This window comes from Falco biarmicus, chromosome 4 (assembly GCF_023638135.1).
Source record: "Falco biarmicus isolate bFalBia1 chromosome 4, bFalBia1.pri, whole genome shotgun sequence".
Lineage (NCBI taxonomy): Eukaryota > Metazoa > Chordata > Aves > Falconiformes > Falconidae > Falco > Falco biarmicus.
This window is the reverse complement of record NC_079291.1, coordinates 12,248,793-12,262,927: the sequence shown is the minus strand read 5'-3', so window position 1 is coordinate 12,262,927 and position 14,135 is coordinate 12,248,793. Positions and strand designations below refer to the sequence as shown.

Below are 14,135 nucleotides of genomic sequence, written 5' to 3'. Positions count from 1 at the left end.
CTGCAGTATACAAGGGTGCTTTCCTTCACCATAATCATTTGAAGTTTTACAGGCTATAAGCATGTTAAATGCATGCAGCATGTCAGGCCTAAATTCTGCTTGTCTACCAGTTGTCTGAAGACAGTGAATTAGGTGACCCTTGGAGGACAGGAGATGTAAGCAGTTTCCATGAATCCTTCAACTGCTAATTACTATAAGTAGTAAAAAACCTTGAAATTGTGAAAAATAAATTCTTATTTAAATCTGCTCTTCTAAAGGTAATCCTTCTTTTCCCTGTTTTCCTTCAGTTAAGAGTCTCAAATCTAGAATTGGCAGTGGCACCTAAGTTCTGAGCTGTGATAAGGGAATATAGCTGAAAATGTATGCTCAGTTGTTGGCCCAAGCCAAGGAGGTTTGCTTAAAAAAAATCCTCTCATTTATCTGGTTGGATGCTGAAGCAGTAAACTTACTACAATATGTAAAAGTTTTGCCTAAAACGTGATTATTATTTTTAGCATTAACATAGCACCATAGCTAATAGATTTTCTTAAAATGGTGTGCCAGGGGTGTGAAGGTAGAGGAGAGGTAGATGTCTGCGGAGTTCTTTACTGTGTATACTGTATGTCAAACTATATTTGCATTGAGCTGAAGGTGAGGGTTTTTTTTTTAAATGGTGCAGCATATTTAACAGGTCCCAAAAAAGCAGTCTTACTCTGCGTTGAGATCCTGCCCATATAGTTCTGCACTCTCCTTTGCATTTTTTGGAACGCCAGTGCTTGTGCAGCCCTTTAGTGAACCAGTACCATTCAGTGAATGGGTACAAATGTAAGTAGATGTTGTCGTCTTTGCTTTTGGATGTGTATCTACAGTTTTTGAGATGTGTGAAAGCAGGAAACTGCCTCAAGATTTCTCCCGTGTTGCCATAAGGTATATTAAATTAAGAACATACTATAAGGGCTGTGTTCACTAAAAAAAAAAAAAAAGTATGTTTTTGCAAGGGTATGGAGATCTAAAGAAAAAACCTGTACCTTAGAACTGAGTTATTTTTCTTCCCCCTTTCCCCAGTTATTAGCTGGTCTAATAAGAGATGCTGCTTCTCTCTAGAAGCCTTGCTTTGGTTAGATGTCAGGCTTATTTCTTTGCTGATCCATCATCATTCTAACCTGCTCACAACTGGATGATGCTTTTGACCAAATCAGATGACTGAGGCTTTCACTCAGTTTGAGTGAAACCCTGTTTTGTAATAGGGCAAGAACACTTTGGGATTTAGAAATGAAAGATCAAGGTGCCATTGTCTGCTCTGCTGGTGGAGGTGATCTCCCCAGCAAGAGGAGTTACTTCAGTTTTTCTACATGTAGCATGTGAGCAGAAATTGGCAGTAGCAGGGTACAGTGCATGAATGGGCAGCAGGTACCAGCCCTCTCCATTGCTTAAGCTCCTTGGGATCCAAAGGACAGTTGAGTTTTCTCTTTATTAATGGGAAAGAATAGAGCAGGGCTGATTATGGGAGCACAAGCAGTACGGTAAAGAACATTCCTGTGTGTAGCTTTGTATTGTTTGGGGAAATAATAAAATTTGGTAAATATGCGCTATAATGAAAATCTCTGATTCTCCTTTACTAATTTCTCTAGCCAGCCATGCTTAAAGATCTTGCATCTCTCGGCCAGATGGCACTGTTCTGGAAACCAATGGTTCTCTGGAACGTACCGTGGTTATTACATTAAATGGGCGAACAAAAATTCTATCTTTAAAGAGAAGGCATGTTCATTTTTTTGAAGGCTTTTTTCGGTATATTTTCTGAATTTGACTGAAAAAATTTGTAGCTATGGATCTCCAGAAGAGAAAAGTGGGAAGCACAGATAGATAAAGGTTTGGGTGGTTGGGTTTTTTTTCAGGTATAGAATGGTTTAAAACTAATACATCAGGTACAGACATTAGCATTTCTTACATATACCATATAGTCATCTAGCTGATGATCTTTTAAATCTTTCAAAGTGATGCGAGGTATTAACTCATTATTTTGGAATATCTGCTTTGAAGACTTCCGATTCTAACCCTTTAATTTAGAATTACACTGAAGGCTAGCAAACCAACACGTTTAAACTTACTTGCATGTTGCGAGCGTAGGTCACCTATTTAAATTTAGAGATATTTACAAATAAGCAAGACTTTTTAACCCTCAAGTTTATGGATCTTTTTTACAAAGAGGAGATGATTTTCCCTTTTTGGTAGTATTACCTGCATCAAGCTATAAGCGTCTTTAAAACATGCAAAATAAAAACTTTATAATGCAAAACAGACAGGGATTTTTGTTGTCCTGGAAACTGAGATCTGCCAGTAATCCTATTCTTTTTGGGTTTTATTTCACCCAGCATTCTGAGTGCCTTGGAAAAAGTGCCATTGTGAAACTGTGGTAGGTTGGTAAGGGCAAGACACTGTTGTTACTGTTATTTTGTTCAGGATTGCACACAACTGTTGTTTGAGTGATTGTGGTAGTTTGAAATATCGGTGCACAATCCACTACTTAGCTATCAGTTCCATTTTTCCATTGTTTTTGCAGGTTTTGTATATTTCAAATGAAGTTAGTTCAAAAATTTGTTTAGTGTTTCCTGTTTTGTCAGCTTTTTTTACCACTTCCTTCACGCTTACCATCCCTTACACTCTGTTTGGTGTGAAGAGTGAAAAATTGTTTTGTAGTGGAGTTGAGACAACCTGTGCTGGTGTAAATGGAACATTCCATTTCTGTGTGTTCACACCATCAACATTATTTTAGTTCTTGCTGTGCTGTGTCATGCTTTGTTTCTCAAATAAACACCTAGAATGCACTGCTTATTGGCTAAAAGAAGCACAGTTTTTCTGTTGCATACTCCAGTGAGGTACTTCTAAAGGTCACCTGGTGTAATCCCTCTGGTCAAGCAGGAACACCTGGAGTCAGTTGCCCAGACTGTTCAGGTGGCTCTTGAGTATGTCCAAGCAGGGAGACTCCACAGGCGCCCTGGGCAACCTGTGCCAGTGCTCAGTCAAGTGAAGAAGTGTTTCCTCATGGTCAGAGGGAACCTCCTGTATTTCAGTTTGTGCACGTTGGCTCCGGTTCTGTCACTGGGCACCACTGGAAAGAGCCTGGCTCCATCTTCTTTGCACCCTCCGGGTGTTTGTATACAATGATCCCCTTGAGCCGCCTTTTCTCTAGGCTTCACATTCCCAGCTCTCTTCTCTCAGCCCTCCCTCACAGGACGGATGCTCCAGTCCCTTCATCTTCATGGCCCTTCAGTGGACTTTTTCCAGTAGTTCCCTGTCTCGTACTGAGGAGCTCAGCCTGGGCATAGTACTCCAGGTGTGGCCTCACCAGTGCTGAGCAGAGGTGAAGGGTCACCTCCCTTGACCTGCCTGCAACACCCCTCCTAATTATTGTGATTCATTATTATAGTGATTCATTAAGTGTTCATGATTATTTTTTTTTAAACAAACACCCATAAATTGTTGCTTGAAATGCTGGATAGCAAAACATAGGAGCAAGCTTGGCCATCCTAACTTTCCCAGTCAAAGAACATAAACTGCAGACACCTGTGACTGAAGATGTGTGCAGGCTGATCTGTGGTTAACTTGTATGTAGTACAAAAGCTGCTGGAAGTTGTACTAAACAAGCTTTGTCACTTTTTGGGGGGCACAAAACCAGTCTTTTTTTCTTAGTTGTGGCTGTAGCAGCATGTATGTTTTCCATTGTGCCTTTACCTTTAACAAGGTGGCAACTTGCAGGTGACCAGAAAGAGCCTTATTAAAGATGCTGTGTCATTCATCAGGTTGGTTTGTTGCATGTGGAGTTGCGAACAAGCGCCTGGGTCTAGTCAAACTGGGGTACAGAAAATGGAGCAACCCCTCGATTTGAGAGTCTGCGTATGAGGAGGCAAGATAGAACCCTTGAATGTGTCCTCTTAATGCATCTGCAGACATCCAAACACTTGGCTTTGCTTCCATAAATGAGGAGAGGCTTGTGAAGACAACCCCAAGATGATGTCTTTTCTTGTGACACAGTAAGGTCTGCACTAAGTCTTTCAGTGAGTTTTCTCTTTTCAGTCTTTACAAGGGGATTAGACTTATTTAGGCACGTTATTTGCTTGCTTCCTAGTTATTAGTATACTTGTAAGTCTGCTTAGGCTGCTCAGCTGTGTCCTTGACACTCTGAGCTGAGTCATTTTAGTAGCCATGACTGTAGATGTAATGAAGTTGATCTTCAGCCACAGCTATAAAATTACAGTGAAAATAAAAGCCAAGTAATTGTTTCTCTCCACTGTTATTTCTTGGTCACATCTGAATAAGTCTCTGCTGTGTTTGTCAGAAAAGTGTAATAGTAAGCTTTGCCTTGTCGTGTGTAAGAATGAGATAAAGTGTAGTTGTTGCTACCGTAGTGCTCTACTGAGACTTAAAACTTTTTGGCCACGTTCAAACTAAACAGGAGGAGAAAGGTGTAAGTAGCTTTACAAATCTAAAGGTGTACCTCTTTGGTGAAACTACCTCTCTGTCTTGTGAGGCTTTTCGAAATCCTGTATTCCAGAACATTCAGCTTTCTGGCATTAGGCTATCAAAATATTAAAGTACTTACTGAATCTTAAATATGGGAGTAGTCATGTTGAATTTGCAGACACATCTGATATGGTATACTGGCCTCAAAATGCTCAGTACCTACAGAACTGCGGCCCTAGCAAGCGTAACAGAAATCAAACAATTGTCCGAGTTAATAGCATACACTTACTACAAATTAGAACTCTAAAGAAAATTACCATGTAGCGTTTCTGTTCCTCTGTCAGCTAAACCATATGAAGAATGGGTTGTAAGTAGCAAAATGAGCATTTGTTCTAGGGATGAATGTGTGTGATTTACATTATTAAATAAAATTGTAGCCATTCTTTGGTGTTAAATGTATGTCAAGTATTTTGAATAGGCCACAGAAAGCCAGATGCAGTTGGGTGGGTTAACTCAGTGTGGTTCCCCTCTTGCAAGCCCTTCCGGCAAAGCGCTGGTGCGCTCTGCTTCCTCCACCACTGCCAGCTGCTCTCCCCTCTTTCCTCAGGAGCGGTCTGCCTGTCTGTTCATTTCCCTCGCTTCATATGGTTGGTTGGTTGGTTTTACTGGTGTACAGGACTGTACTGGTACAGATCTTTGAAACGTTAGGGTGTAAGGCCCAAAATTGCTACTGACATTTCCACAGCATGGGAGTTGTTGCTGAAGTTTAAGAACATGGCCTTTAAGCATATATTGGAGTTACTTATTTTTCTACAATATGATGTATTTCTTAATATTTAAGCTTCCTGCACTGAATGCAGTGAGACTTGTGAAGTATTTTCTTTTAGGCAAACTTTCAGTAAAGATCTGAACTAAATATTAGCTTTTACAGTAAGTAGAAACCTGCCAAAGAGCTTCATGCCACAAAGTACTTCTTTTTCGTCTTTTGGTGTGTCATTTCACTGAGGAACAAGAAAGGGTTTTTTTGGTTGGGCTTTTTTTTTTTATTATTATTCTACACAAGCAGGAACTGGAAGGAAACAAGACAACTCCCAGAGCATAGTAGAGGTCACTTTTAATTGTTATGTTTGGATATTTAAAAAAAACAACCAAACAACCACCCCCCACCCCCCCACACTTTGTAATATGATTGGTCTAAGAAGGTGGTTTTATAAAAATTATTTAATTTATTCTGTACCATTGGAAGTAGCAAAGAATTTTTTGAAGCAACACCACCGAAGGAAAAACATACCTAAATCGGTGTTATTTTCTTTGTAATTTCTTAATTCATAGAGTAACATGTAAACAATTTTGAGAAGTTTGTGCTAGTCCTTCAGAAAGGACCGTGATTTGATAACCTGTGCCTGCCTGTGAAGAAAAGGGTCATGAATTTTTGTCTTCTGAATGGCCAGATTACCTTTATCTAACACTTGCTGTCAAAGGTGTTATGCATCTCAGACTGTTACGCATCCTTGAAGCCATGAATTCTATTTTTTCCCTTCTAAAACTATAAAAGCTGTCAAACAGGGGAACTGTATTTTGTATGTCAGTGGAATTGCAAATTCCATAAGTAATGGTCATAATCAAGAGTGCAGTAATCACCCCCTTATGCACCTCAAAAATATTTCATGGTTTCATTGGTAATTGTCTGTTTCCTCAACAGCTGTTTTAAAATATGCACTATGTATTTACAGATATATGGAGTTTGGGGGTCATCCTCTTCATGTTGGTTTGTGGACAACCACCATTTCAAGAAGCAAATGACAGTGAAACTCTGACTATGATAATGGACTGCAAATACACAGTGCCACCTCATGTGTCCAAAGAATGTAAAGAGTAAGTAAAGTAACTAAAAGTAACTAAAGAACTTGGAAGCGGTTGCAGGAGTGAATTCTCACTATCTTTGGGAGTTCCCCATACCATATTGCCAGCATTTGGAATACTCCTTGCCTGTTAATAAGATAGTATGCCTACCGCTTTTGCGTAGTTGTTAGTATTTCTTCACATCGAGTAGTTTCTTGGGCACCAGTATTGCATTTTCTTTTTATTCTTTGTGCCTCTTCTTACTAAAGTTCAATCCCATGAAATTTTTTGCTGACAGGTTTTCCTCACACTTGTGTGAAACTTCATTTTGATTTTACACAATGTACCTTTGTTTTATGTGTCTCAGTTGTCATGCATTTTATAAACGACTGAAGGAACTGCTCAGCACTGTCTGGCTTTGGCCAAAGCTCTTGCTGGACATATTACAAGGTGTTGCTGAGTGTATTTTGTGGCAGGGGTTAAAAAGGTAATGATTCCTGTAGATTTCTGTTCAAAATAAAAGTTGTCAAAACCCAAGGACATCACAGCAAGTTTTGCTCATCTACTGAAATTGCAACTTCAAATCAACATTCTAGGCAATCAAGGGAGAAAAATATTCGGTCTGCAAATACCATATGCCACTTGGGAATCATGACTCATTTTGTTGTGCTGTTTTTCTGCAGCGTTCGCTGGAGCTTTTTTATTTTTTTTATATCTATCAATATTTCCCTGTTGATTAATGACCTCTTCAGTCCTTTTAATATATATCCCAGTTGCATCACTTAGACTATTTTACAATGTTTGGATGTGGTTTTGAATCTGCAGTAGAGTTTCTCATTTTCAATATGAAAGTCCAGATACCTTTATTAAATGCTAGAAAAATGCATTTGGTCCAGTCAAAAAAACCTAGAACAGCATCTAGGATTCTGTTGTTTGACACAAAATGAAGTTTGTTACAGCTGTGGTCATAATGACCATTCTTCTCTTCACCTGTCATCTGTGCGGTCCAGGAATCTAATGCATAACATGATGTCATAGCTGGTTTTCATGTCTTGTCATTAGTGTCTAGCATTTCTAGTAACATGGAAAAGCTGCTGTCAGTGCTTTCAGCAGCTTGAAGAGCTTTGTACAGGAAGAGGTTTAAAAGAGAGATCTTATCTTTGATTTTTATTGAATAAATCTCTAGTGATGCTGTATGCTGTGCTGAGGCCAGGAAACTTACTTTTTGCAGCCTTTTGCAGTTTGCTTAAAGGCCCAAGTAGATCTGCTTCTCTATGCAATGCATGAACAATGTACAGTCAGTTACCCAAGTCCTCTGTAGATTAGGTTTTCTTAGGGAAAAGACTGCAGGAATATTTAAACTTTTTCCTTGGAGTGAAAGCATTCTTGGTGGTTTGGGATGCATAAGCAAGCTTGAAGCAGGAGGCGCACATGGTATACTTGTGTGGTTTTACTGCAGGTGTAGTTTAAAGAAGGACAAATAAAGTATATAGTTTGTTCCCTTTCTGTCATAATATTAACAAAAGCAAAGAAAATCAAGGCTCCATGGCTCACCCTGTCATTACTTTTGGTAGAGGCAGAGGAAGTATATATGTGACCTTTCTTTACAGTAGAGTTTTAAGAACTCTGAATTAACCTCCTTTTTAAATTCCATACATAATCTCACACTAATAAAAAAAATAATTAAAAAAAATTATTACCTTTGTGATTTGTGTATATGTGGTATAGTTAGTGCAATAAAAAGCATTATGTAAGAACTGCAGAACTTTCATTCCACATGTTGGAGTAATAAAGTTTCATTGAAACCTTGGCATCAAAACTGTATATTCATGTTCTGTTTTGTTATGCAAAGCCAAAAATACTTCCCCCAAGAATTTTTCCATGTTTAGTAAGTGAGCAAAGATGTGCTGTCCTAATCAAGTCTCCTTACTCTGTTTATTTGGGGAATTTATGCACTTCCTTTCCAGCAGTTGCAAACACTCAGTATCAACCCATTAGTAGGTTTGTCACCTCATCATCCCAGATGGTGTTTGGGTTTGGTGTGGTTTTTTTCCCCTCTATGGATAGATCACTGTTCTTTCAGGGATACTGAAGAATCAAATGTCTGATAGCTATTTCAGAATAAAATATTTCTGCTTATCTTGCCATTGCATGTTCTTGTTGACAGCAGCAATAATAGAAAATTATATTTCTATTACTTTACAGACCAGCCTGTAGGCCATCTGTGACGGTTGCCCTATAAGACCTATTAAAACCAAACAAACCAGAAAAATCAGGTTAAGAATCTAAGCGTAGTAAATGAAAACGGCAGTGTTTATATTTATAGTTTTTCATAAGTAAATTGTTTGCTTCAGTTCAGCAATATTTGGAATGTCTTTGAGAATAAATAATTTCCCATCACATTGTTTACTGTAGAGACTTCTAAAGTTCTGTGTGGGCTGACAGAAAATGTCTTCCTAATGTTGCTCTTACAGTGGCTGCTTTTTAAACATGTGAGTGCATTTTGTTTAGATCTATTTTTTATTCACAGTCTAATTACACGGATGTTGCAGAGAGATCCAAAGCGAAGGGCATCTTTGGAAGAGATTGAAAACCATGCGTGGCTCCAAGGAGTTGACCCATCTCCTGCAACGAAGTACAATATTCCTCTTGTGTCATATAAAAATCTGTCTGAGGAGGAGCACAACAGTATAATACAACGCATGGTTCTGGGTGATATAGCAGACCGAGATACAATAGTGGAGTAAGTTGTCAGTTTTCGATGTGCAGTTTGTTTTGTGCACCTGTCACTTCTGCGAAGTGTGTCATGAGAACCTGTTTAAATATCAAGCCATTCAGTTAACAAACAAAAGATAACAGTCTTGCTCTGTGATAGGATGTTCTAGGATGAGAAGTAGTTAGTTATGTAGGCCCAGCCTTAGGAAAAACTTCACAAAAATGTGTTGGAACAGTATTCCATTCCTGTGGTAGTTTGTCATCTTGAGTAAACGTAACTGCTTTGAAATCTGTGCTCTTACTTGTGCTTTGTACCTCATGCATATTTGGAGGTGATAAAATTCTAGCATTTTTCCTGTAGAACATTTCCAGTATCCCTTAAGCTTTGTTAATTTAAAGTATTATGCCTTTTATCTGTATAATGCAAAGTAGTCATTGTCACTGAGTGAGCTTGCTAGAAAGCTACATAGTTTCTTCTGATAGATTAAACCCCCCAAATTTCTAAAATACTCACAAACTGAGGACTTAAAATTGTTCTTTCTATTTGTGTTTAAGCTGGGAAAAGTGTTATCTTACCATTTGTGGGGAGGGTGGGGAAGCAGCAGTTTGTTATGCTTTTAGCTGCATAACAGGACAGCTGAATGATGCTTACTGGCTTATGAACTTAATTTTATAGTAAACTTAATCTGACAGCCCTAAAATAATGAAGATTTTTTCCTCCAGTTGTTGTATGAACAAATATTAGTACTATGTGGTTGTATGTGCCAGTGGGAAAGCATAACATTAATGAAATACAATTTTGTCATTTAAGGAATTTTCAGTAAAGGGGGAATTCCTTAATTTTTTGGATGATATTCTGAGGATGTTTTCATGTAACTACAGTTGAGATTACTAGACTTGTTGGCTCTTTATTTTTAATAAAACCAAGACGTGCTTGTTACAACATTAAAAATACGCAGTTCTGCTTTCAGGTGCTTTTCCTGCTATGAGAAGTACAGCAAGTTGTGTGAGATGCATATCCAGTTTTTAGAAAATCATTGATGTGTGGCTTATTTCTTCTTTCGTACTTTCCTTAGGGCATTGGAAACTAACAAATACAATCACATCACTGCAACTTACTTCTTACTAGCTGAAAGGATTCTGCGAGAAAAACAAGAAAAGGAAATTCAGACCAGGTCTGCAAGCCCTAGCAACATCAAAGCTCAGTTCAGGTGAGAATTTAGGAATCTTAAGTGGTTTCTTTTTTCTTTCCCCCCCCCCCCCCCCCCCCCGAAAGTTGACTTACTGAGAACATTATTGAATTGCTCAAGTACTGCTTTCTTAAAAACAGTAAAATACTTACACATTGCAAATTTTAAATGTCTCTAAAGTGCTGTGGATGCTTCAGAAGCTGTTCGGAAATCAGTTACCAGTAGTGTTTTCAATTCCTACCATTTTCAGGAAATGACTTACCAATTTGAAGCCTGTATCTGAAGTAGTAAGTTTTCACACCTGCTAGGAAAGGGCATGTTCCTTGGCCTTCACTTCCTCATAGAAATTGTGTATGTAAACATCCCTTGAAAAAAATCAGTTGCATAATCTGTAAACATGTTGATGGGGAATTAGTTAGAAATGAGAAATCACCCTGAATTTGATGTTATGGTTTGGTTGTTAGCTTTCAGTTTTAATGACTTGAATGTCCCCTAAATCAAGCTTAGAGCAAGCATCTGTAAGTTACGTTATTTGTGATGTCAGTTGATATGCCTGTTGTTTAAGGAAAACTGTTGACTTAATTGCTTTAATTAGCCATTTAAAGACATTGCGATAGATGGTAGCTTTTTGTAGGATTTGGTGTTCTGTTTTTTTTCTAGTTTGACAAAAACATGATTTAAAAAAAACCTTACAGTAAGGTTCCCTGAGATTTTCAAAGCTTCAACTTCTGACACAGTAAAACTAAAGGGGGAAGTGAGGTTCTGGCATGCATGGATATTGATATGTTAAACCAGTCCATTCACTCTGCAACCAGTCACCCAAGCATCCCTTATTTTCAGTTAGAGTGGCATATGCTTTTTAAAAACAAACAAACCAAAAAAAAACCAACCCAAAACCCAAGCACAAGGCAAACGTGGTTTCTGCCTGCACATTGATACTGGAGGATGCAAGTTTTGAACAGTTGGTTTTCTTAAATATTTTGGGTTTGATTTCCTGAGTTAAGCATTAGACTATGACTAGGGATCTGCTTTCTAGGCCAGTATTTATTGGCCCATCTTGACAACCCTTCCAGTGAAGATGGAGGTTGTGCTAAGGCATTTCCATTAATTTTTGTTCTCTAACCTTCAGTCTCTTCAAAAGTGGCCTTTTTAGATTTTGGCAAAATACTGGTGACTATTACTAGCAGTAATAACAATTGTTAGTAGCTAATCTTTTAATGAGGGAAGAGTATTAAGTGCTTGTGCTGATGTTCAGAGTGGCTGCCTACCTTCAGTGTTGTTAATCTATCTGTAGGAGTCAAAGAAGACTGCAAAATAGGTAATTTTCTTTGTGCAGCTTTCATGCAAGGTCACATGTGAGATCATTTAATATGAATGATAATAGGGACACAAACGCTGTGGTGTCCTTTTGGTGCATATTCATATTTTTCTTGGCCTAATTGATATAAGTAAGGTACTGCTACCTTGAGTTTGATCTAGAAAAAATGGACACGTGTTATAAATGAAGGGCATGCACTTCAGAAAACAGGTTAAAGATAGTTCTCTCTGCTGGTTGTTACCTTGGATTTAGGCTGATTTTGGAGGCTTTTAGAAGGAGTCTCTGCTGCATGCCGTTCCATCTACCTGAATAAAGAGGTGTTTTTCTCTGAACCTTTCAGTGGTTCTCAACATCTTTGTAAATTCCAGACGAGACTGCACCCTGTGTTGTGTACTAGAGTAGACTGAAATTTTGTCACTGCCCTTAAAAGGTCATTCATTCAATGGTCACTTAAGCAGGAATTTTTTCTTACGTTGTGCGGTTACAAGTACTTTACAAGAGTTACTGTTGCAGGCAGCAAAGGGTGCCTACCTAAATGGTCTGAAGCTTGGTGTTGCGTTTCCTCTCTTCAAGGGTAATCCTGTAACTTTCACTCTGCAGTTCTCTCATCGGGGATCATTCTCTTATGTCAATTTTAAAAAAGAAATCCAAGCCAAGCATCAAATGTGGTATTATAATTTTTATATAATATATATACACACACTAATATACTAGATTTATATATATATACTAATATACTATATTATATTATAACTATTAGTTATAGAATACATTACTTTAGAGGAAAACTGTGTGTTTACCTTCAAACAAAAATTCTAAAACTATGAAGTTTGCTTTTAAATTGTTTTGGTTTTTACTCTGTGTCAGTGTCACTCTTTTGGTAGAACAGCTGCTCCAGTTATATGAGGAACTGGAACAAACAAGTTCATTGAATCTAAATCTTGATACGAGTTTGTAAAGTTGGAGTAGTTGAAGCCTGCCTTATGAATATGAATTTTCTTTTTATGACAAGAACATCTGCATGAACTCGGGAACTTTTGCCCTTAATGGTCCCAGGTAGCTTTCTTCGTATTCGTGATGGTTCTAAATTCAGAGTGTTTATGTAGAATGACTTAATGGAAAAAACAACAAAGCACTGCTTTGATTTTGAGACTTCAAAAGATTTTTCTAAAAATAAATAAATCTAAGTTACTTTCAACCTGGAGCTTTCTTCTGTCCCACTCTTCCCTTAGGCCTACTGGGAATAAGGGGAGGGAGAAAAGGGAAGGGAGGCAAACACAGGCTGCTACGAGAAAGAAACATATACCGTAGTGAGGAGATTCATTGCCTGGAAGCCACAGTATGTTAGATGCTATATTTACCCTTTATTGTGACAGCCACAGACCTCTTCCTTCTTTTGCTGACAAACCAGGCTGTTCTTAAGGCATGGCGAATTCTTTAAAGATTTAGGTCTTTGTTTTCTGTCACTTTTGTAGTTATGTTTCTAATTTATTTGTCCTGTTTGTTAATCACAGACAGTTGTTTGTGTTTAAAATGCCAAGCGTAGCACAAGTCATCGGAAAACTAGGTCAGTGGTTACCAGCATGTCTGGAGTCAGCTGGGGCCTGAGGGAGGATGCCGGTGTCAGCCTGGCCTAGGTCCCGCTTCTTGTCTGGATGGCTCGGGTCGGAGCTGCTGGTTGCGTGGCCTCCCTCGCTGGAGAGAAGCTGGTGGGAGGCCAGCAGCAGCTCGCAGTGCCTGATCAGACGGGAAAGAGCCTGTGCGGCTGCTCCCAGGGAGTGGGATGCGCAGGCTTACAGGGGTGTGCAGGCAGCCAGCTCCCACCGCTTGAGGATCCTGCTGGATTGTTGGATCGCTGGTTTGTTAGGCGTAACTGAAGCTGGCGCTTCAAAACAAAGTGTGCAGCTAGGCTTGACGAGTTGAATGTTGGCTTTAATAAGGTACTCTTCTTCAAAGCTCGTACAGTTGGGAAGACAGTTGTCAACCGTTACCTGTGTGTAGACAGGCATCTCGTGCTATTCAGCCATTACAGTGGGAGCCTCAAGCAAACGCAGTCCTAGTGCAGGTGCTTCCATTGACTTTAAACACTTCAAAAGAACGCTTTTAGAATAAGAATAGCAAAGAGGCGTCTGAGCTTTCCTTGTTTCTTCAGCTTGAGCTCTCAACACAGCAGAGATCAGGAAATTGGTACGATCCTTCGGTCTTTGTATGCAGGCTGCCCAAGCAGATAGCTGGGGCCGCACCTGGTACGAAATGCTCTCTGCTTCCTCTCCTACACGTTGCTTCTAAACTGTGCTACAAAGTCAAGCAGCTTTTTCTTCTGGCACACCTGAAATATTGTTGGGAATGTCTTGTAATACACTATCCATATGTGAACACAGGTCTCCACTACAGCTTTTCATGCAGTATGCTAGAGTGTTTCAGTTATGTAAAGTTAAACGATTGGCAGACTTTCTAAAATTAAAGATAACTCTTGCTTTGAGAGGTTAGAAAATATTTCTTAGTCCCCACAAGAAATGTTCAGCATTAAGGTTTTGGTCTTTTGGATTAGGCTTTCAAAATACAGTGGAAAGACTAACAGTCTCTTTTCTTAATTTGTTGTGTGTGCATTATGGGAAGATTACAATATA

General features: G+C 38.8%; 1 protein-coding gene across 2 annotated transcripts in view; it reads left to right on the top strand.

The window, feature by feature from the left end:
• SNRK (SNF related kinase) overlaps nucleotides 1-14,135 on the top strand; it is a 42,238-nt gene that overhangs the window by 23,347 nt on the left and 4,756 nt on the right. For both annotated transcript variants that reach the window (XM_056334755.1, XM_056334756.1), the window contains exons 4-6: nucleotides 6,174-6,315; nucleotides 8,813-9,025; nucleotides 10,074-10,208. In XM_056334755.1, the coding sequence (XP_056190730.1) occupies nucleotides 6,174-6,315; nucleotides 8,813-9,025; nucleotides 10,074-10,208 (490 nt within the window). The remainder of the gene's footprint in view (nucleotides 1-6,173; nucleotides 6,316-8,812; nucleotides 9,026-10,073; nucleotides 10,209-14,135) is intronic.